The sequence below is a fragment of the Anguilla anguilla genome, chromosome 14 (assembly GCF_013347855.1).
Source record: "Anguilla anguilla isolate fAngAng1 chromosome 14, fAngAng1.pri, whole genome shotgun sequence".
Classification (NCBI taxonomy): domain Eukaryota; kingdom Metazoa; phylum Chordata; class Actinopteri; order Anguilliformes; family Anguillidae; genus Anguilla; species Anguilla anguilla.
Window position 1 is genome coordinate 29,142,482 of NC_049214.1, and position 24,320 is coordinate 29,166,801.

The window sequence follows — 24,320 nt, forward strand, 5'->3', positions numbered from 1 at the left end:
CTGGGTTTTACTTTCTTTTGTCTTTATTATTTTAGTTTGTTGTTTTTGTTTATGTTTTTTCCCAGAACCTGTGAGGGGGGTGGGTGAAGATGTTTATTTGTTTGATTTTGTGTTTGTGTGGGTGTGCTGTCTTTCTCTCCATGTGGCAACCAACTGTTTTAACTGGAACTGTAGCATCTCCCTCCCAGGGGTCACGCTGTTTAAAAAAAAAAAAAACCATTTATTAGGCCTAATTAGATAAGTATGATGTTTACTTCGTAAGAAGGCCTACACCTAGGTAACCTAGTCTGAAATGTTGTGGATGGGACTTGGTATATGGACGGGTTTCCATTTCTTTTAGGAGGGGTGCTAGCACAATACGAACTAATGTTTAATTTAATCACCGTGGAATAAATATGAATTTATATAGGCTAAATTATTTTATTACATGGTAGGCATAATGCATCTGACGGTGCAAGGACTGTAGACCTCTTAATAATTCACGATAAAGCCTAAAATGAAACTAAGAACAGCATTTTTTGTATGTCATGCACGCGTGGTGCTTGCAACCCGACGAATTCATTATAATGTCAGACAGTACGCTTTCTTTTAATTATCATAAAACCTTCTCTTCAAGGGCGCTCCTTTAAAACTAGGCCAAACAACCGATTGTCGAGTCCACGGATGAAGCAGATTAGCGTCGCTCTGCCCTCTTCAACGCTGATTGCTGTGGGAAAACCGAGACGCGCAAACAAGCCGATGCGGTGCGGACGCTGCGGACAGATTCTCTGACACCATGGACTTCAATGTCAAAAAATTAGCTTCGGATGCTGGAGTCTTCTTCACACGCGCGGTCCAGGTAGATATGATCGTGATCTCATTTTGATAGCTAGTCGTTTCCCTCCCCCCTGCCTCGGTTGCAGCATTATGACCACCGTCGCTAACGTCGGTTCATTTAATTATTTAAACAGCTACAAGGCAGCCCCGCGATGGATTAGAAACGTTGTTGTGTATTTCGTTTTATTCCAGTATCCCTTGGGGGAATACATTTCCAGCTTCGCATATTTACATGCTTGGTTTTCATACTCTCGTTTGTTTTTCCGTGGATGTTGGACGTATCTTTCATTTTATTTAGGTGTTACTTAGAATGAAACGACATAAGCCAATAAAAGGCCGGCTCGCTGGGTCTATCTATTATGTATGGCTGTTCTCGACAGCGCCCAAAGACGCATGTGACTTGGTGACTGTCACCAAAGAGACGCAGTCTTACATAGCCGCTCCGATGCGCTTATGACTCCCGTTACCTCCAGCATCATGTAATCACATACCAGTATCTTCTAAACGTAGCAGCACCTGCAGACGTATTTTGTCATTATTAACTGCGCGTTTGGAAACTGGAGGATATGGCGATATTTTTTCTAGGAGGTCACCATATTTAACATTTAAGTAGGCTATACAAACTCAAAAGAAAGCTAATTCAGTGAGAGCGCGTTGCACTTTTAATCCATTCGGCCTAGTTCCATACAATCGGACTGTACCTTTATTACACAGGTTTTAATTTAGATAAGTGAATTGAGTTGTTTATTTCCTTTGGTGCAAATGAAAACTTAAGTAAAAAAAAAAAAAAAAACTTTACACGAGTAATAATAAATATGACGTTAAAGACATACCATAATCTTAAATAAAGTTGTCATATGTCGTAGATTACAAACCCTTAGCATTCCACGACTGCCTGAAGCCGCAGATGTCATCAGATGCCGCTGATCTGCCGTGGTGATACTCTGCCAGGCCCAGGCCTGTATTGCAGCCGTCAGTTTCTGTTTGTTTCAGCAAGTGAAATGCATGCTCAGTTGAATTAAAATCATGTGATTTACTCGGCCAAATCAAGAACATTCTATTTCCTTTGTCCTGAAAAAATCCTTGGCTGCTCTAACAGTGTATTTGGGGTCATTGTCCTGCTTCAAGGTGAAGCAGTGTCCAATAAGTTCTGAGACATTTAGCTGGATCTGAACAGATAAGATATTTCTGTGCACTTCAGAATTCATCCTGCTGCTGCCACCACCAGTCACTTCATCAATAAATACAAGTGAGCCAGTTCCAGAGGCATACATGCGGCCATACATGCCCACTATAACACTACCTCCACCATGTTTCAAAAATGAGGGGAGTCTTTTGGATCATGAGCAGCTCACACTTTCCTCTTTCCATAACTTTGGAACGGGTTAATACTCATCTCATCTGTCCCCAAGACTTTGTTACAGATCTATACAGTTTTAAAAATCTACTTTTTTCTTTTTTTTTTCTTTTTTTTTTTAGCAAACTCTAACCAGGCCGTTCTATTCTTGAGGCTTACCAGTGGTTTTCATGTTGCAGTGAACCCTCTAAGATTATGCTGGTGTAGTCTTCTCGTTGTGGTAGTCTTTGACACTCTTATACCTACGTGCAGAGTGTTCTTGATCTGTTCGGCAGTTGAAAAGGGGTTTTTCTTCACAATAGAAATTATTCTTCAGTCATCCCCTACAGTAGCCTTCTGTGATTTTCCAGGCTGTTTACTGTTGCTGGGCTCACCAGTGTATATTTGCTTCTTAACAATGCAACAAACAGGTGATTTTGACACATACAATATTTTGGCTATGTCTCTGATCAATTTATTAAGATTTTTCCAGCCCACTATGGCCTGTTTTACCGACATTGGCACTTATTTGGTCCTCATGTTGAGGGACAATGGCAACAGACTCCAAGTACAAATTCCGCTCTTAGAATCAGCTCTAGACCTATTGTCAGCTTTCGTGTGCATGAACTAATGATGAAACAACTTACAGCTTAGCGGTTACTTTTGGTTTTTGTATAAAAGTTACTTTTTCCAGCATGTTTGCTGGAACACATATCTTACTCTTCATAAACATGTGAAGACTAAGACAATAGAACCTTCCCTTCACATATTTACTTTAGACGTACGAGTGCGGTTCAGCTCTGTGTTTGGCGTGGCTAAAGTAAACCAGATCTCTTGCCTGGAGTCTGTTGGCTTTGGCCACTGTAACAATTTGCTCCTGTAGCTAGGAATCACTGGAAGAGAACATTTTCTCTGGCCAGACACTCCAGGCATAGATATATATCCAGAGGTGGAGATCAAGGAGCTGATTTTTACACCCCACAACCTTCTAGTACATTTCCAATCTCAACACATGCCCACATACAGTGCGCCATGACACACGCAGGTTGTACTAGCCATGTATGGTGGCCCAACACTGTTGCCTGGCTTTCTTTGGTGCTTCCATTCCAATTCATTTGTGCAAAGAGAGTACTGAATCAATTCACATAGATTACAATGGCAGTGCTCCACATGGGAATTGCTGTGGAGGGGGTGGTCTCACACCGGTCTTTTCCCTGCCAGCCTGTCTCACCTGTGGGCACATTTTGATAAAATATATTCTGTACAGTATCTATGTCATAAAACAGCTTTTCTAGGTTTCTCACTCCAAGCACCTGCCCCTCAAAAGGTCTCTGCACAGCCCTGGTCAAGTGTGCCCAATACCCAGGCATCTAGTCACAGTCCAATGTGTGCATTCTACAGTCTTATTCCCTCTGCAGTTCACTGGTATAAGGAGTGAGATACATTTTTTAAAAATGCGATGGTGTGTTTTAATTGGTTAGTAACGTGCTTCTTTGAAAGTTCTCAAGAATCCTTGCTGGATCCTGCATATGTGAGTTTCAACTATTTCATATTGCTTTTGGACTCGGGTTTGGTTTGCACAGATGGAATTACAGTTAGCCCTCATGGTTAAGCACAGTGGTCCTCTTTCTCCTTTTCTCCAAAGTTCACCGAGGAGAAACTGGGCCAGGCGGAGAAGACTGAACTGGACGTGCACCTGGAGAACCTGCTGGCCCGTGCCGACTGCACCAAGAACTGGACCGAGAAGATCTTCCGGCAGACCGAGGTCCTGCTACAGCCCAACCCAAGTAAGGCCCCGCCCCCTAAACCCAAACCACACCTCCCCTAGAGGCCGTACCCCCAAAAACCGGCCTTCTCTGTGTGCTTTAAGAGCTTAGATCCATGTCAGGCCCCACCCCTGCTCTAAACCCTTTCTCCTCAGTCAGCTTTACCAGCCTAACCCAGGGAAAGCCCTGCCCCCAAAACTAACCACACCCTTAAACCCACTCTAGGGGCTTTGCCAAACTTGTATAAATCCCCACTCCCATATACAATCTCCCCATAGGGCTTTACCACTCATTTATGAGTGAATGAATGAATTAATGAATGAGTTCTGAATAAGTCCTCCACATTAATCTAATGGAACTATCCTTCATAGTTTATCAGGCTTGATTATTATGGGCATTGGATTGTACTTTGATATGAAAAGCTAGGTAATCCAGTTAATCCTATTCTTAATGAGAGAGAATACAGTTCATTTTTAAAAAACATTTTGTCTGAGAATGTGAGGGAACTCTAACCTTTGACCTCTGACCCCTCCACGCTACAGTTGATCACACGGGTAAGTCCTAGTCTTGGTGTCACCACTGCCAGGCTCTGTGCAGAGATGCTTTTAGGAGCATGGTGTTAAACTGGAATGGCTTTCTTGCATCACAGGGCAAAACCAAAGCAGTGTGGTGTTGCAGGGGGGGGGGGGGGGGGGGGGGGGTGTTTACAGTTGGTAAGACTGCATTCTTGAAGCACCTCGGAGTGCTGATCTGAGCCCAGGTTTCCTCTGTCCGTATCCCAACCTCATCCATTATGAGCTAACTGGCTGAACTGATTCTGGATCAGCACTGCAGTGATGCGTTCCACAGTGGCCAATTTAGGGCTGAGCGTTGCTGGGAGTCCCACGGAGCGGGTCATAATTACCCCGTTACTCAGAAAAGGGCACGGCCTCCCGGGAGAGTTCCGGTCGGCACGGTAATAGCGACTCCTCTCATTGGTCAGGTGCCTGCGGTCTGCCCGCTCTGACTGCGCTGTCCGTCGGCGCGGAAACTGCGCAGCTCAGTGGGTGGATCGCAGAGTGAAATACGGTGGCTGTCAGCACAGCGTTTAAAGGGCCTGTGTCTGAGTCCGCCATCAGGGGCAGATGGAGGAAACCACAACAATGGGCTGGGCATGTAGTTAGGGTGGGGCTTTGCTGATTAGGGTAGGTGAGAAAAGGAAGAAGATGGGGAATAAACTGTGTTTGTAAATCAACGATTGAAAGGAGGAGGGATGGTGTTTCACTCAAGGAAGTGCTTGGAACAGGGACGCATGCACTGCAGATTCCTAGGAAACAAAGTAATTACATATCCCTCAGGTCAACCGGAGAGACAGAGAGAGGGAATTTGAGGGAGGAGGGACACAGTAAAGGTCAATCTGGGGACTGGGGAAAGGGGGGTGGAGAAAGATAGGGGGAGGGGAGTAGTGGCATGTAGTGTTTGAGTTCTCAGACAGCCAGATACCAGCTAACACCTGTTCTGCTGTAGACTTGTAGCTCTTGATAACCTGCTGTAGCTGGTGGGGATTATCAAAGTCTGAGACTACACCCCCCCCCCCCCCACCCTCACCCTCCACTGCCAACGGTGGGAAAAACATGCCCCCACCCAAACATTGTCTGCTATATCCTCACTCAGGACTGCTTCTGGCTCACATCGCAGTGGTGCAGTCTTTCAAGCGCTTTGCTGTCCCCTGCTGTGACATCATCATCCGGGGGTTCGTCGCCTCCCATTGTGACATCATCATTGAAAAGCTTGACCCTACACATTGATGCTCATGCTGAAGGCACATGCAAAAATAAATCTGCAGCCATTGTTGATGCAGGGTTTTATTTATGGGGGGGGGGTATTTCATTTCTCTGGAGAATTGAGAGAGGCCCAGATGTTGTCTGAGTGGATTTAACCCTTTGTGACGCGCCCTGCAGTGTGGTCGACCATGGCCACGATGACTCTCCTCTCTCCTCTCTGCATCGTGGCCTGGCCTGGGGGCTGCGAGTTTCTGACCTGAGTCTGACACAAAGCCTCTGCAGGTGTCTACTGAACATCAAAACCTGCAGCACGTCACTCTGATTCAAGCAGAGCCTGCGCGTCTCCCATATTACACATCATCCAAATATCTCCCATATTACACATCATCCTTTCCGGAAAATTAAGCCGACAGCTGTTCAAAGGCATCGTTATGAGTGACAGCTATCAGGCGTGCATGTGTATGTGTGGATGGATGAATGTGTGTGTGTGTGTGTGGGTGCCCGTGTGGGTCTGTGTGCGCCTGTTTGCATGTGTGTGTTTGTGTGTGTGCGTGTGTGTGTGTGTTTGAATGTGTGTGTGTGCATCACGCTGTTTATGTAATGTTCAAAGGAGGCTTTGAAGCTTTGAGCTAAATCAGCTTCAACAGTGGATGAATCATCCAGTCCCTTCTGTGTGCTTTCGCTGTTTTAAATAGAGGCTCGGGTGCTGTAAACCCCACTCCCTGCGTTCAGAAAGTCTCTAAATAAACCTGTTTGACGATAAGGACACCCTGTGAGAATCCGTATAAAAGCGGTCTACCCATACAATCTCAGAATCAAACTGAGTTTGGGATGAACAGAGAAGTGTTACAGGGGCCCTCTCTCTGAACCAGGTCTCCAGGGAGACGGATGACTGACACAAACCAGCACGGATAGCCCTGCCCCTTGCATGCTGGTCGCGGTTGTTCTGGGTCCATATTGATGAAATGTTTTAGAACAGGAGTGCTGATCCCAGATAAAGTTTCCCCAGTCCACGTCCGAATCTCGTTCATAATGAACTAAACGGTGAAACTGTTCCTAGATCAGCACCGCTGTGCTGAGATGCTTTATGAACATGGGACCCTAGTCAGCGGTGCGTCTGCATTGTTAAATAACTGAATTTAAGGACGGACACTCCTCCCTGTGACCTGGCAACAGCAACATGTCACTGAGTCACTGTCCACTCTTCCCTGTGTGATGCAGTTTCTGCACCCTTCCTCCCTCCTCCCTCCTCCTCCTCCTCCTCCTCTCCTGAGGGTTCCAGTTCCTCTGGTTTGGGGGGTTTACCACCTGCAGGCTGCAGAGCATCGGTCCAAATCTCCCCCCCCCCCCCACCTCTCTCTACCATCTACATCTGCTCAAACTCCACCACCCATCCTGCTCCTGCTGCTACAACACCACCGCACCGCTAATGTTACTAAAACACACACACACACACACACACACACACACACACACACGTCTTAGAGGGGTATCTAAGACAGGCCACCTCCCACTTTCTCACCCCTCCCTTCTCCACCGCGCCGGTCCAGGTGCCCGGATCGAGGAGTTCTTCTACGAGAAGCTGGACCGGAAGGTTCCGTCCAGGGCCACCAACGGGGAGCTCCTCGGGCAGTACATGCTGGACGCGGCCAAGGACTTCGGCCCGTCGACGCCGTACGGTGAGCGCCGCGGCTGGTCTGTGGGGGCGCCGCCCCGTACGGAGGCCGCATGTGATTGGACAGCTGTGTTGTGCAGCTGGGAGGAGGACGAGAGGAAAATTTAGCAAGAGAAAAATTCCCTGCAGTTGGTCAGCCAATTTCTTCACCTTCCTGGTTTTGCTCCCTATAAGTAAAGTCTGGTTGTGTTTGTGTTTGTGTGTTTGTGTTTGTGTTTGTGTGTGGTGTGTGTGTGGCGTTTGGTGTGTGTGTGTGGTGTGTGTGTGTGTGGTGTGCATGTGTGTATGTGTGTATGTGTGTGTGTGGTGTGCGTGTGGTGTGTGTGTGGTGTTTGGTGTGTGTGTGTGCGTGTGTGTGGTGTTTGGTGTGTATGTGTGTGGTGTGTCTGTGTGTGTGTGTGTGTGTGGTGTTTGGTGTGCATGTGTGTGTGTGCATGCGTGTGTGTGTGTGTGTGGTGTGCATGTGTGTGTGTGTGTGTGTGTGTGTGTGTGTTACAGGCAGTACTCTGATTAAGGTGGGGGAGAGCCAGAGGAAACTGGGCGGGACCGAGCGGGAGTTCATCCAGAGTTCGGCCATCAGCTTCCTCACGCCGCTGCGGAACTTTCTGGAGGGGGATTGGAGGACCATCTCGGTGAGCCTGGGGGGGTTCAGGGTTCAGGCTGCCTGGGTTTCGGGCTCCAGGGTTGGCTGACCTGAGGGCGTAAATAAAAGGGCGTTTGTGTGGCCCTGCGCAGAAAGAGAGGCGGCTCCTGGAGAACCGGCGGCTGGATCTGGACATCTGCAAGGCCCGCCTGAAGAAGGCCAAGGTGGCTGAAGCCAAAGCCTCGGTGAGCTTCTGCCCTCCTCTTCCTCTGCCCTCCTCTTCCTCTCTCGCGTCCCTCCCTCCCCACTCCTGTCTGTGCCTCTCCTTTATGTTGTTTTTGGTGTCATTATCGCAATGTTTTCTTTCTTTTTGGAGTTATCTCGCTCCCCGCCCCCACCTCCAACCCCCGATAGTCAGCGACACTTCACATTTGGGAGGTTGTTTGTTTGCAGTGAAGCAGATAACATCTTCCAGATTTTCAGTTTTCTTCCATAGACTACTTTTTCTTGTTTACTTTTTATTTCGGTTCTCTTGGTTAAATCTCTTGGTTTCCATCTGCGTGGCTTCATTCTTGTGTAGTGCGTTATTCCCAGTAGGAGACGAAGAAGATTTTTTATTAGTCTATTTAGTATTGGGAACAATCCCACAATACAAAACGAACAATGGAGACAGTCCGAAAGCCGTTTGTCACTGAGTTCTCAGAGTTCCCGCCCCTACAGCGCGTACATGTTTGTATTCCTCAGCGGTCACTGGGAAACAGAACTGAACACCGTTAGAGAAAAGGAAAGAAGAGTTTTTCCAGTGTGGCATTAAAAATTTCATTTCATCCCCAAACTTTATATTTCTTTAAAGGGGCCATGGAGCACTCCGTAATATGATATGGCGCTGCATTCAAATCTGTCTTAGACATTACTAGACTGCTGACTTTCAGTAAGCTCAAGGATGAATTGTATGGAAGAAACAAAATGGAGAACCCAGGTTGGGTCCCTTTTTGTTGTCCTGGGATGCTCAAAGGAGTATTGCCAAACAAAACTTTTCAATTTAGCTAGCCCTCAGCACAGTGATTGGAGTCTGGTCAGGCAATTAAAATTAATACGTTTTGCTCAGTAATACTCATTTGAGCATCCTTGGGCAATACAGATGGATCAGCTTCAGGTTTGAATGCGGGGCCTTATCTTATCTAAGATAAAAAGCAAATGAACCAGAATCATGTTACCTAGCGCTCCACATCGCCTGCAAACGTGTCATGAGCTGCCGGTGTGAAATGTCGCCCCCTGCTGGCTGTGCACTAACATGTCTCTTTGTTGTCCCTTGTACAGTGTGAAGGAGATGTGAGTATCCCTGTGTGCCTAACTTTGCAGTGATCCCTCTTTCATCTATTCTGCTGCTTTTTATTTTTCCATTTGACTTTTTTCCTCCTTTGAAGAACTTTTTTTCTCACAAGATTAAAAACCCCACCCGTCACAATTCTTTTCTACAAACCCAAAGTCAAACTATTGCTTTCCAAAGGAATGTTTCCCGATAGAGAAGGAATAATTTGTTTGGAAGGCAGATGGTTTGCAGAGGTGATCCCCAAAGTGTGGGTCCAAATCCAGGCCTTTTCACTCCTCTGTCTGGATCAGTGCTAAAACAGCTCATCCTGTTTGTTCATCTGACAGAGTAAGATTAAAGTGAGTCTAATCTCACGGTGAGATTTTAAGATTGGAAAAAATTTGTTTTTTAAGATTATAAAAGTGAGTCTAAACTCACAGTAAAATTGTAAAAGCGAGTCTAATCTCACAATGAGGTTATAAAATGAGTCTCATGTCATAGTAAGATTATAAAAGTCAATCTAAACCCACAGTGAGACTATAAAATGAGTCTGATCTCACAGTAAGATTAAAAATGAGTCAAAACTCAGTGAGATTAGAATGGATCTAACTTCACAGGAATATTATAAAAGTGAGTCAAAACTCAGTGAGATTAGAATGGATCTAACTTCACAGTAAGATTATAAAAGTGAATCCAAGACCACAGTATGATTATAAGAGTGAGTCTGACCTCACATTAATATACAGTGAAATCCATAAGGATTAAGAAAGTGACACAATTGTGTTGTTTTGGCTCTGTACTCCAGCCCGCTGGGTTGGAAATGAAATGGTGAATAAGTTAAAGTTCAGGCAGTGCTTTGAGTTGAGAGCATTTGCATCCATATCAGGTGAACTGTGTAGGAATTGCAGTCCTTTTCGTACATGTTTCCCCCATTTTAGGGGACCAAATGTAATTGGACAATTGGCTGCTCAGTTGAGGAGAGCGAGGAGAAAGAAAGGAACTTCTCTGTGGCTTGGGTGTGTGTAGGCATGTGTGCCACCGGGACTGGCTCGCTTTATCGACGATGCCTTCTGAAGTGTACGGAAGCATCTTATCTGCTTAGATCCCGCCGAAATCCCCCAAAACTCATTGGATGGCGCTGCACCTTGCAGCAGGACAACGAGCCCAAACACAGCACTATAGGCCTGGCAGGGCATCACCAGAGAAGGTACTCAGCACCTGGGGATGTCTAGGTCACAGACTTCAGGCAGTCATCCAATGCAAAGGATTTGCAATCAAGTACTAGACATTTAAGACTTTATTTAAGATTATGTACAATTTTCCAATTAGATTTAGTCCCCTAAAATGGGGGAACTGTATATAAAATGGGCTGTAATTCCTACACGGATCACCTGATGTGGATGTCTGTGCCCTCAAATTAAAGCTGACGGTCTGCCCTTTAACCCCGTATTTGTTGTTTCTCTTACAATCCAATGTGCTGGAGTAGAGGGCCAACGCAACAGAGAATGAGTCGCTGTCCAAAAAAACAGAGAGAAAGCAGGTGTGCTGAACAGAGGCGGAGTTGAGAGCTGGAGAGGTTGCTATGGTTACCGTGGCTTCAGGTGGAAAAGGGTGGATCGGCCGTCGTTATCAGATCTTAAAATCTGAAAGCCGAACAGCGCTAACCAGTTCTGTTTGTTGGGGACTGCAACAGGTGACAAATCCTAGAAGGTCTGTTTATCGGGGATTCTGCTGCGCAGGCTGCGTTCTCACGTGCGCTTAGGGCGTGCTGCTCTGCTTCAAGCGGCCTGCGATCATATCTGAAGGGGCGTGGCCGTGATTGTGTGGTTCGTGACTGTGTTTGAAGTGGTGTGTGACTGAAGTGATGCGTGACTGTATTTGAAGCGCCGTGTATTTGAAAGGGTGTGTGACTGCATTTGAGGTGGTGTGTGACTGTGTTTGAAGCAGTTTGTGGCTGCATTTGGAGTGATGTGTGACTATTTGAAGTGGCATATGACCATTTGAAGCAGTGTGTGGCTGTATTTGAGGTGGTGTGCGACTGCATTTGAGGCTGTATGTGACTGTATTTGAGGTGGTGTGTGACTGTATTTGTAGCAGTTTGTGACTATTTGGTGTGATGTGTGGCTGTTTGAAGTGGCATATGACCATTTGAAGCGGTGTGTGACTGTATTTGAGGTGGTGTGTGACTGTAATTTAAGTAGTGTGTGACTGTATTTTTAATGGTGTGTGACTGGTTTTGAAGTGGTGTGTGACTATATTTTGAGGCGGTGTGTGAGTATGTTAAGTGGTGTGTGATTGTATTTGAAGTGACGTGTGTCTATTTGAAGCAGTGTGTGACTGTATTTGAAGCAGTGTGAGATTGTATTTGAAGCAGTGTGAGATTGTATTTGAAGTGCTATATGACTGTATGTAAAGCAGTGTGATTGTATTTGAAGTGCTAAATGACTGTATTTGAAGCAGTGTGACTGCATTTGAAATGGTGTGTGACTGTATTTGAAACGGTGTATGACTGTTCTCAGTCTGTATGACCATGCTTGAAGTGGTGTGTGACTGTTTGTTTCCTCTGCTCCCCCATTATCCGTAGGCCACACCCGATTTTCAGGAGACTAGACCCCGAAATTATGTTCTCTCTGCCAGTGCATCTGCGGTAAGGAGTCACACACACACACACACACACACAGGCACACACACACACATACAAAGAAAGCAAGAGACACTCACACACAAACATTCTGGTTGTATCATTCACACATTTGTACAGACACACATGTACGCACACAGTTTAAGGAAACGCATTCACTTAGTTTTTCACTGGCATAGACCACTGAATAATCTCTCTTGATGTGTTATATTCTGTACTGAAATATAGGCACTTCTGCATATTATAAAAGGGTACATTTTGAACTTTGCCTCCTGCATTTCAAACATGCAGCTCAGCGACTTTGACTTTGGAGACTCGTCCACAGGGGACCAAGTCAAAGGAAGGGGGGTACGATAGTGAGCGTAGAACCCTGTTAGATGTGACCCCAAAGTGTCCAGTCTAGACCACGGGATACTCAAATCTGGTCCTCGAGGCCAGTAGCACTGCTGGTTTTCATTCCTATTCGGGGAGCGATGTACACCTGACGCACATGCTGAGTGTCATTTCTGGACAATCGGTGACATTATTGGACTAGGGACAGTGGGACAGAAGAGAAAACCTGCAGCACTGCTGAACTTGAGGAGTCTGTCTGAGTATGATCGTTAGATCCTGTTTAGCCAACAGTGAATTATTCAGTGATTTAAAAAAAAAAAAAAAAAAACCTAGAAAACTGTACATTAAATCCCAATTCCCATATAACCCTTCCAAAATCCTGGTGACCCCAAAAGTGAGTCTCTGCCCCATACATCCTCATCCCTCCACCCTTTGAACTACAGTGCCCTCTGTGGGACATAACAGTGAATTCTTCCAATGATTTTCCCTGATCTGTCAGTTTAATGGATCTGCCCAGAACATAGATAACCTATTTATTTAGCCTATCCATGTACTGTGACGCAATTATCTTTGAGGTAAAAGAATAAAAGGAGAAGCATAATATGGTGTAGTGACATATATATTTATAGGGTCTGCATCTAGTATGTAGTGTAATTTGTCTTTGTGTTGCTTTGCCTGTTTTATTTTGGTTTCTTTTTTTTGTGTCTGAAGTCTGAAATAACTGAGGGATACGAAATTCCATTTTTTTTTTGTCTCATAGTTGTGTAATGATACTGTAGTGAGTGTTGGCGATTAGGGATGTCCCTGGTTATCTGCGTTCAGACAGGGCAGAGGTAACCTGAAGCAGATTTCAGGATTTTCCTAAGGAAAATCTGATAAACATTTTGCTGGTGAACATTTTGGCTGTGCTGTACTGCGCTGTGTTGTCACGTCGTGCTGTGCTGTGCTGTGTCATGCTGTGTTGAAATGACTTGTGAGCTACTGAGCTGTGTCTGTTGTTGTGTTGCTGTGGTGTGTGCTGCTCTTGTGTGTGTTGCTGTCGTCTCGTTGTTCAGTCACGCAAAGTAGGTTATGGTGTATACGGCATGTCCAGAGAAGGTAGATCAGTGTGATTTATTACTCTCAGTACAGAAACCTGAAGCCGTCCCTGTTATTTTACTGAGGGCAGCGTGGAGCCAGGCTGGTTCTGTTCTACCATCACGGATGCTGTGCTGGTCCCGACCCGCCCGTGTTTGGCCTTCCTCTGATACACTGGCGCTGCTCTTCATCTCTCCATCTTCTTCCTCTTCAGCTAGAGCCCTGACCCTCAGAAACACGTCTGCACAGAGCCGTGCCTTAAAAGTCAGTTTGGGCCCAAACACGACTGCAGCTAGCAAAATATACAGTGCCCTCTAGTGGCCCACTGTTGCCACGGCCGTCTGGTCAGGGCTTCGGCAAATCAGCACTACATTGGTCCACTAGCAGGCAGTTAAAGTGATGGCGAATGGATGGGCTGCGAGCAGACCGCTGTAATGCTGATTGGCGAAGTGCTGGCGGGCGGATGCTGGGTGGAACCCTTGCTTGCTGGGGAAACTCTCTCAGCGGTTCTCCCTGGACCGTGTGTTCAGGGAGCCTCGTCTCTGCATGCTGCTGTGAGAACTGGTTGCGGTGGTGACTGGCCTCTCCCATTTCCGACCCCGAGGATCCTTGGGAGGGGGTGAAAACTCTTTCATCAAATTTTTAATCAAACCCCAATCTCAGTCAATTGCAAGCGCTTTTCCACAATGCAGATAACATTTTGAGTTAATTTGTTAGCTATTGCGACAGATGCCAAATTGTGTTTGTGAAGGAAGAACCCGACATTAGCATTTAGATATGGACCAATGTTGATTGAATCCATTTGGGTCCACCCCCCGCCCCTCCCAGAATTCTGAGGAAATGGAGGGTGTGCTGATGTCTTGCCCGTTGTGATGTCATCAGTGTGTGACTGGTAGTCTGAGAATGCAGCTCTCACCCCTTCTCTTGTTGGCATGCTGCTTTCACAGCTGTGGAGTGAGGAGGTCGACAAAGTGAGTATCCCGGGCAGCTGCTTCCGTTAGAACACGCCTTCTCCCTGTGGCATTCAATCCCATCTCTGCGCTGAGCTGTGAACAGCTTATGCAAGCATCATAGTGGAGTATTTTATTATATGTGTATATATTTTGGCTTCGTTTATACACCTCATGTATTTTTTTATTATTTTTGAAACAGGAAAGTAAAGTCTCATTGCGATCTGCATACAGGTTTTTTGATTTTGCAAAGCTATTTTTTATATCTAATTTTAATTATTATCTTTATATTAATTCTGAATGTCTTGCAGAAGATGCCACAGTGCGGGATTCCTATATATAGAGTGGCCCCCTTAACTGCTGCTTGCAGCTGTATTCTAGAAGTAGTTTTTCTATTAATGATAAGAGTTTGATGGAACAGATTTCAATGGGATTGTTTACCATTTAAGCAACCGTTAGAAGATGTCCTTTATGACAGAGAAAAGTTGTTATGTCAGGTAAATAGACTCTGTTAGAAAGCAACACATGACAGAAGTTAGAAGAAACCATTTACTGTTTTGTCATTTTTTAATGAATATGAAATAACAAAGTTCATATGCATCATTTATGCAAACTGAATTCCACATTTCTGTTATTTATGTGCAAAACCCAAGAACAGCACAGGACTATGTACAAGTTATTGAATTATTAAGTTAAATTAGATTATTATGATGATAATCAGCAACAGTGTGAAGATGATGCCCATCATGCACTGGGGGAGGGCATACATAGCAGCTCAGCTGGAAATAAAATGTGTATCACCCACCGCGCCCCCCCCACCCCCCCCCCCCCCCCCCGATGTGTCTTTTTTCCTGCTCTGAATTTCCAATTATATACATAAGCCTGTCTCATCTGTACAGCACCCCTGTTCAGGTCGGGTTCAGGTTCAGGTCTATTCAGGTGAGCTTAGACAAACATCCTGCTCTTCCCCTAGTGTGTCTCCTCCAGAGCGCTCTGTCAGCCCGTGCCCTTTGCCCTTTGCCCTTTGCCGATAGAGCTGCACCATCGCTATTAGCGTAATTACCATAATGCTGCACCATTAGCATAATGTTCTTTCACTAAGCTATCCACTTATACCGCAGCGTATTTTTACTCAGGTACCTGCCTTGGCAGTCCCCACCTGGGATTTCCACCTTTGACCGTTGGGTTACGTGCACAGTTCCCTAACCGCTAACCGACCCTGCCTGTCTGTTTGTCTTAGTGTCTCTGTCTGTGGGTCTAATTATGATAATGATGGGTTTTGGTACTGCCGTTCATCTCATGACCTCAAAGTGCTTTACAGTAAAGGGGGGAACCTCGCCCGAACCACCGCCAATGTGTTTCAGAGGCGAAGATTGTAAACAATTACAAACGTCCTATTCTATGCAGTAAGTCTCATGGGATCTTTACTGGGCACAGCGAGCTAGGGCCTGTCTGTTTGCCCTGACGCTGTATGCGCGTTTGTGGGCCTGTGTGCCCCGCCTCCCTGTTTGTGCACCAGCCTGCCCACTGATGAGGTCACTGTGCCCACTCCCTCTCCCCCCCCCCCCTACCCCCCACCCCCATCCCCAGGCAGAGATGGAATTGCGGGTGGCGCAGACAGAGTTTGACCGGCAGGCTGAGGTCACCCGGCTGCTGCTGGAGGGGATCAGCAGCACACACGTGAGTCGCGTGCGCACGCACACTGCACCTAACTACAGGCTCTGTGTGTTTACACATCAATAAACACTTAACCTGCCTGTACATGGATTACTTGCAATTACTTACATTTACACTGTACATATAATACACTATAACAATGTTGGGAGCGTTGTGTTTGGGAGACGGTTTTAAGCGTTTTGTGAGAGAGTGTTCTGGAATATTGGAAGTATTCATCTTTAGAATGTTCCAAAAGTTTGGGATAACTGTTTGAGAATGTTCCAGATTGTTGGGATAGTTGAGTTTTACAGTGTTCCATAATGTTGGGATAGTCGAGTCTGAGAGTGTTCCGGAATGTTACGATAGTTGAGTTTGCGAGTGTTCTATAAGATTGGGTCTGGACTAATTGCTTGCTGTGCTGTGTCCATGTTTCTGTCCTGCCAGGTGCACCATCTGCGCTGTCTGCATGAGTTTGTGGAGGCCCAGGCTGCCTACTATGCCCAGTGCCACCTACACATGCTGGAGCTGCAGAAAGAGCTGAGCAGGTGAATTGGGAAGCTGGAAGTCAGATTGTAAAGTCATCTGATTTATTCAGTGTACAGGCAGTATAGTACAGTAGTCAGGGAACTTTGATGTTTGGTTGTATATATGTATATAAAAATGAGATGTTGCCATTTCTCAGGATTAATGTAACCTATAAATTGTAATTGTTCTAATTGTTCCCTTGGTCTCTGTATCAGATTTTAACAACACAAAATGCACTAAAGTGTCATCTCCTGTGGGATATATTATCACTGTGGGATAATGTCCTGTGGGATATATTATCTCTATGGGATAATCTCCTGTGGGATATATTATCACTGTGGGATAATGTCCTGTGGGATATATTATCTCTATGGGATAATCTCCTGTGGGATATATTATCACTGTGGGATAATGTCCTGTGGGATATATTATCACTGTGGGCAAATCCCCTGTGGGATATGTGATCTCTGACTCCATGCCTCTTCCTCTTCCTCAATCTCTGCTCTCAGTTCTGATGAAGATGTGTAAGTACAGGTCTCTTAGCCATTGTGTGTCTTCTAGGAAAGAGCATGAAATGCTTAATTGTAGGTGAAACTTTGTGTGAGTATTTGTGTGAATGTATATGTACACCTGTATGTTTGTGTATATGTACGTCTCTCTCTCTCTCTCTCTCTGCATTACCCTGTCTTTTGCTCCACAGGTTGCCCAATGCCTTTGCTGTGAATCCCTCCTCCCTGGCTGCATTTTCCAGCCCCTCCCCCTCCACCTCCGCCAGCCCTGCCCCGCCCACCCCCGCCACCTTGGAGACGGACACGCTGAAGGGGGAAGAGGGGCGCCCCCCCGCCTCAGGCTCGCGCAAGGCCAAGGTGCTCTACGACTACGACGCCGCCGACACCAGCGAGCTCTCCCTGCTGGCGGACGAGGTACGAACCCCCAATAACCTGGGTCCTGGGGTACCCACCCCCCCCCCCCAAGTGTGTGTGCTGCCATTCACTACAGCCAGCCTGGAGATTAAAGCCTCACTGCAATCAAAATCATCAGTTTTAATAGTTATAGTACACATCATATGGAGCCATGCTTTCAGCATTCAGAACTTTGACTTTCAGTCAATCACTCATTCAATCACTCAGTCAATCACTCAATCAATCAATCAATCAATTGTACATAACTGAAACCACTTTTGATAGGAGGGTGGCTTGTTCCTTATTTTTTCTGCATTGAAGGTTGCAACCATAGTAATTACTGCAACGGTCAATGTTACAACACAAGCTTTTGCCTCCTACCCTTTTAGGCCTGGATTTGAGTCCTGAGCAACGTCGGACATATGTTAACGCCCCAAATTTATGCAACTGATGTAAAGTTTACGCCTGACTGAACATCTGACATTAGAACTTAGTCCCAGTGTAAAGTTTTAGTGCAGCTGGCCCCAGGAGTCTGACTGTGGGGAAACCATGGGCTGTAATGATCTCTGGCCACTAGGGGGAGCCTTGTTCATCAGTCTGAACCTACAGCTGTGGGAAAAATTGGAACCACCTCGGGGGTTTATTCTACGGCATTTCTCATTGCATGCATGACCGAGTTCACCAAGAGGGCGCCCACCCACGCACACACACCCCACTGCACACCCACACATTTCTACGACTCACACTTTTCTGATCGAGTATGAGTAAACCAATAGCCCAAACCTCCACATAATTAAGCAACCTAGTTGAGGCCTCACTCCACATTCAACAGGCGCAATTACCCCCATTCACACAAATGTGCAACACCTCATCGTGTTCTGTCATCACCTGTACACGCAAGCGCACCCACACCCACTCCCACACGCACATACATGCACACACACAACACAAACACGCATACATACACGCTCTGTTCAGCCTGGGATGGGGGGGGGGGGGGGGGGGGTGGGGGGTGGGGGTGGTGTACATCTATGAGTAAATTAAACACAGACATCTACCTTGTCTTCCAGCCCTTTGCGATAAAGCTGGCCATCTTAAATATTTCATTTGCATTAAATTAAGTAGGAGTCCACGGAACATCATACAGTGCACGTACATTTTTTGCATTTTGAGAGTTGTCTCCAAATAAATGTCCTGAATGATAATATTTTTGGTTGGAATTCAAGTCAAATGTGGTCAGTAGTTCTCGAAAGAATGTCAAGTTAGATTTTACCCAGACGCATACCCGTGAACCCTGAAGCGGAACGTTTAATGTGGTGTCTTAATTTTTTTTTCCAGAGCTATAAATTTTGTTATTAAGCTCATACTGTAATTGGATGATAATCATTTAATGGCTAATAGTTTTTCTAGTAAACATCTAGGGACCTTTTGCTGGAAATGCACGGCAGTTTAGTGAATGGGCCTTTGTCCATTGGCCTTTTTGGTTTCTGAGGAAGAGTCTGTTTTGGTTCTGTCTCACGCACGTGGTGACGTAGGGATCTTTTCCTTTCACTGGTGAGCCGGCGCGTGACTAAGAGCCCCACGTTCACTGTTAGCGCCCAGACTGACTCAGCGAAATGAGTCAGGGACCGTTTGCTCATTGCATTTGCAGTCACTTTCTCATGTTTATCTTGACTTGGTTTTCTGGATTTAAATCAAGTGTGTCCCCTCCATATCGACATTTTCTCTGTTGTTAATGTTATTATTGGGAATTCGTAAAGATCACGGGTGTGTCTGTGAATATTTATTTCCTTGGGAGTTTTTTTTTCTTGCTTTATTGCCATGCCAAATGGCAGTAAGCCAAAAAAAAACATTAGTGTGTCCTGCACTGCCAATTTAACACCACATTGTATTAGTTTACACACACCTGTAAAAAGAAATACTGGGATTGGAGATGCCCAAATGAAAAAATAAAAAAAATATTAAAAAACAAAATCAAAAACAATGATGAAATCAAAGACAAAGCTTTGCTGCTATTGCAGTGTTACTTGCCAACAAAGCAAGAAAAACAGGAAATGGTGGAAGAAACAGCCAGAAGCCCAGCAGGAGTTCAATTTAGGCTCAAGTATGTTTGTCATATTTCAAAAACTCAAAAAAAAAAAAAAAAGTATTTCTGAAGCCGATGGACCGATTTGCTCATAATTTTGGAGCTGGGCGGTGGGCGATCACCTATTTACAAAATTATACACAGACTTAAACATCTTCAGCAACCTTATCTAATGAAAATATTTATGTGGAAGGAAAGCTGGTGCATGCAGGCGGGCCCCTGGCTCTGGGTTGGGAAACTCTTGTGGAACAGTACCCAGCCCCGCCTCAGATCGGCTGGGTTAAACTCCCCAAGGCTCTCTGTCTCGACTGCCTGACCTGGCAAGCACACAGTCGTCTGAGAGACAAACTGATATTTACTGATATTAGTGTGACATGTCGTAAATGTACATACTTCACCTTGTGTATTCTGACACTGTAAACCGGTGAAGGGGTGCAGTGGTTGCGACAGCTATGAAATGAACAGGCTGACACCAGCAAAACCAGAGTCTCCTGGTGAATGCGCTGTGGTGTTTATTTTGCAGCGCAAAGGTGCGAAAACAACGAAACAAGGTTGTCCAAGCAAACGCTTAGCCCCACCGACCCCAACTGACGGTGGTCCCTCCCTAGATAGCCGAACAGCTAAGCTGTTTCCCATCTTCAGATCCAAAAGCGAGGCAGAAGAGCAGTCACAGCCAGAAGCAGAAGGTCTGAACACAAGAATGTTACTGACACTAAGCAAAGGGGAGCTTTCAGAGACTCTCCCATGTGAACATCTTTAGTGCCGCATTCTCTCTAAAGAGACTGCAGTGTTCCCCAACAGTGCTCTGAGATGTATTGCTCCAGTTGTTGGGCGTGCTGGGGGTGGACCCAGAAGCAGTTGAGTGGCATGTGTAACAGCAGGTGTCACATCATGCAATTGCCCTGTCAGCTTGCAGCAGTAACAGTGGCCTGAAACTATGTTTAACGCAGCGTGACTTCTGTTTATGAAACAGTTTGCAACATATATCTTATCTTGAACACAGCCCATATGTCAAGAACTGTTGCAGAACATTTTGCAGAACTGTTGTAAACAATGTTTTGTTCTAAACAAACCTTGCAGCACTGTTCCCCATGTTGTGTCACAGGCATATGCAAACTGTGTGAAATATATCTCCCTGTAGGGTCTTATGTGGTCGGTGCTTTGATTTACGTTTTTTGTTTTGTGCATTCCAGCTCATTACGGTCTACACTGTTCCAGGAATGGATCCTGATTGGTTGATTGGAGAGCGAGGTAACCAGAAAGGGAAGGTGCCTGTTACTTACCTCGAGCTTCTGAGCTAAAGATGGGAGAGGGAAGAAGGAAGGACGGAGGGAAGAAACCTGGGACGGACTAACAGGCTGACACACACATACACACATCTGTGCACTCGCATGTACACGCACACACACACACACACACACACACACAAATAGGCAAGCAAAACTGGGGAACAATCTTAAATATAAAAATAGATAAATGACAGAAATGGAAGTGTACCTAACTCTGGTGGTGAGGTGCATGCTTACCCACAATGCCCTGAGGGTTTATTTGTGATATGCCCATAATGCCTCTACGGTTTGAAAGGATAATTAGTGACATACCCATAATGCCCCTGCAGTTTGAGGGGTTAATTAGTGACATACCCATAACGCCTGTAACTGTTTGAGGGGATTATTCGTGACATACCCATAATGCCTCTATGGTTTTAGGGGATAATCTGTGACATACCCATAATGCCCCTGCGATTGGGGGGGGGGGGGGGTTAATTTGAGGCATACTTACCCATAATGCCTCTGTGTTTCCAGGGATAATTTGTGATGGGAGTCCTTGGCAGAGCCACACGGCTGGGTTTTGCTCAGCGGCTGAGATCTCACTGTCTATTGGGTGTGTGGTTATGATTTTCTCAGCAGTTGAGATCTGTAGTATAGTATAGTATAGTATAGTATAGTATTAGATTTCACTGGTTTAACAGCAAGGCTATTTTCACTACACATTCTAGAATTTGCCAGACATTAACACGGTTTATTAGATTAAGGTTTCATCTTTGTGGTCTGAAGAAATCGAAGCCCTGCTGTTGCTGATGCGGTCTCTTGGCTGTGGGGAAATTCTTGGTCACGGAGCTGAAAATGTCTGAGTCACACACTTGATACTAGGCCATGCTCTGAACACAGTTTCGGTTTTATTTAACATTGGTCTGTGTAAACATTGCGTGCATACAGTATATCTGTATATAAAAATATAGTATGTATATTTTGTCATTTATTTGGATTCTTTTGACATTGTTCTGTTGCACTCTGTGGTTGTTTGTAGTTTACTTTTGTTGAATTTTTTAATGCTGGGCTCAAACTACAACCAACAAAATTTTAAGATCGCTGTGCAGCTCACACTATCCGAAATTCTATTCTGTACATTTTCGTCACTCAGACATAGTGGTGCACATACTTCAACATTGTGGCACAGACGGTGCGTCGCTAACTACAGCTAACTCTTCGGTGGATTTTTGTCTTGAGGGATCTCAATATTCTGCTGTCTTGTGAGAAAAAAACGCAAAAATGTGATGGATTTCGTCAGTTGTTACCCAGAATAAACGCTACCTTGCTAAAGCAGAGACTGATTGAGCTCTGGGGAATGCTTCACGCAACAGAAAAATACTAACAAAACAAAACAAAATGAGTGTTGTGCCGCTGCTGCTCTGTCACTCCGATTGTGCTGTTGTCTTCCTGAAGAGGCAATGGTGTTGTTGCCAGAGGTCAACCAGCCTCTCTTTCATCTCATCCGTCATTGTAGAACCCGGGGTGCTGTTTTATATGAGGCCATGATGCTACTAGAGTGTTGTGTTTTATTTCCAGCTTGCACCACCTGGTTTGCCTGACCTCCGAAATTCGTCCCAGTCCGCTAAATCCTGGCAAAAATTCATGTTTTGTGAACCCAGCATTAGTATCCTTTTCCTTCTCCTGTCTTTTCTCATGAAAAATCTTATCACGATCAAGGTACTCACATCAAAATATTTGCTCTGACTATCTTGGCTGATGTTACTTCCTGTCAATTTTCTTTTTGTCTGTTTTTTTAGTGTTTTTTTGTCCTTTAAAGGCATTCTATGCATACTATTCTTAGCCTGTGTTTACCATTGAATAAATCTCCTTCGCCTTCAACCCCACCCACTCACACTGCATTAATTACCCAATGTAACATAGCTAGCTGGATAGCCAGCGTTAATGGTAGTACCCTGAAATGAGCAACTATGAGGAATAGTAAGAAGGTAGATTTTATCATCGCTTAATTAATTACATTGTGTTGAGCGTAATAGTGGTTTTATCGTTGAACTTTAAATTTGAAAATTTCAGATCCTCGGGAATGTCCATATAGTCACCAACTTCACACTGCCGGTATTGTTACTTACAGGTCCAACAGAAAACAAGCCAACTCCGTGTGCTTTTCATCCCTTTAGCGAACTTCAGCTTATGAGGAAAAGCAGTTCCAAGGTTAACTCTAGTTCTTGAACGAGCCCTGTCGGATTGTCTTTTTGCTTCGTTTTATCTGGAATTTCGCTAGCTAGCTTTGCAGCCACACCCTCCCCTCCCTGCACAGAAAACGGTGCCACACCGCAGAAATGTCCCGAACCTTTTTAGAATAACAAATACGCTACAGGTAAACGTGCCCGAATTCAGCTAATGTGCGTAAAGACAGAGATTGCCAGTGCATCAAAGATATGTCTTCAAAGCATAGTTATTTTATAATATTTTCAAGGTAATAATCCTGCATAAGATGCCTTTAAATATGTGATTGCGCAGTCATTGGCAAGCGTGTGCACAGTGTGGGATGCCCCAGCCCCACCAAGTTACAGCAGAAAGGGCTTGTCAGGCTTCTGTCACATTTGTGTCCAGCTGTCTTTACTCCCGATTGAATTTTTCCCCTGTTTTTGTTGTCTTGTTGAATAAGTTTTGTTTTCCTCTTCACGTAAGGAGAAGCAGAGAAATCTCAGGTTGTGGAGAGTTCAGCCTTCCCCTACCTGACCATTTTTCTTTGTCATTAAAATTCCCCCAAACGTTAAAAAGGTTGGGGTGAATGTGAAGTTTTCTTGGAGATCACATTATGTCACAATGAATGTTGCATGAATGGCCTTAGGATGATATTCGGTTTCGATCAGTGATTCGCAACAAGACTGGATGCGACTTGCAAAATTCCAAGACGTCTGATTGTAAACGTTCTAAAAAAGCATTACAGTTGTGCATGGCCATCTGTCCGTCATGTTGAGCAAATTTGCTATTTCAGTACTTCAATTCAAAGCATTCTTAAAATGGGTTTGGCACACATGCTCCTCGATTCGTCTGAAAAACACATACCCTCCATGATTGTTAAGCCTGTTAAGTTAGTAAGCAACATGTCTAGTATGCTTTTCTGTGTCTTTGAGAGTACATATTTTGAAGAACAAAATGTTGGGCTGTTTGGGAATGTTCTCATTGGAACTTTACCTCAAAACCAAAGGGGAATCTAACTGGAATTTTCCCTAATATTCTGGGAACATTTTGTGTTAGCTGGGTCTGCTGATGTCTCCATGTATATTGTCCTGCCTCTCTTGTGGTGTTGAACAGATAATAAAACAAAACTTCACTCTAATGCAGCTGTATATGTATGGTCTTGTGTGGGGCTGGGTATATTTAAAATAGGGGCGGGTCAGATCTTGTCTGAGAAGCAGGACGAGCAGAAAATTTTGTTCTAACCCAGCACTAAGACATCTTTAGCTAATAAATGATTCAGCTCATTCAGACCTTGATTTTGGATCACAGTTACTTGGTTGGTTGAATTAGGTGTTTCAGTGGTGTGATAGAACGAAAACCTTCACCCGCAACATCTATTCTAAGATTGGGAATCCCTAATTTTAAGTTATAATGTTTTATA

The 24,320-nt window shown here is 45.0% G+C and overlaps 1 protein-coding gene across 15 annotated transcripts; it reads left to right on the forward strand.

Moving 5' to 3' along the window:
• Positions 1 to 592: 592 nt before the first annotated feature.
• On the forward strand, positions 593 to 24,038 carry LOC118212783 (endophilin-B2-like). Of its 15 annotated transcripts, XM_035391065.1 has the most exons (14): positions 599 to 838; positions 3,798 to 3,939; positions 4,461 to 4,472; positions 7,232 to 7,360; positions 7,855 to 7,988; positions 8,092 to 8,184; positions 9,260 to 9,271; positions 11,836 to 11,898; positions 14,250 to 14,273; positions 15,843 to 15,932; positions 16,353 to 16,453; positions 16,943 to 16,957; positions 17,134 to 17,356; positions 20,615 to 24,038. In XM_035391065.1, the coding sequence occupies exons 1-14, from the start codon at positions 776 to 778 to the stop codon at positions 20,720 to 20,722; spliced, it is 1,209 nt and encodes a 402-aa protein (XP_035246956.1). In that variant the 5' UTR covers positions 599 to 775; the 3' UTR covers positions 20,723 to 24,038. The 15 variants fall into 15 exon arrangements, with proteins under 15 accessions (XP_035246958.1, XP_035246966.1, XP_035246970.1 ...); XM_035391067.1 differs by lacking the exon at positions 4,461 to 4,472 and having other exon boundaries at positions 593 to 838; XM_035391068.1 differs by lacking the exon at positions 16,943 to 16,957 and having other exon boundaries at positions 597 to 838.
• The last annotated feature ends 282 nt before the right edge of the window (positions 24,039 to 24,320 follow it).

What these genes read in the sequence shown, in the direction of transcription:
- LOC118212783 (XM_035391065.1), top strand. Translation starts at nt 776, where the DNA reads ATGGACTTCAATGTCAAAAAATTAGCTTCGGATGCTGGAGTCTTCTTC. An exon ending in CGGCCCGTCGACGCCGTACG is followed by an intron (nt 7,361 to 7,854) that starts GTGAGCGCCGCG and finishes TGTGTGTTACAG; the next exon opens with GCAGTACTCTGATTAAGGTG. An exon ending in GGGATTGGAGGACCATCTCG is followed by an intron (nt 7,989 to 8,091) that starts GTGAGCCTGGGG and finishes GGCCCTGCGCAG; the next exon opens with AAAGAGAGGCGGCTCCTGGA.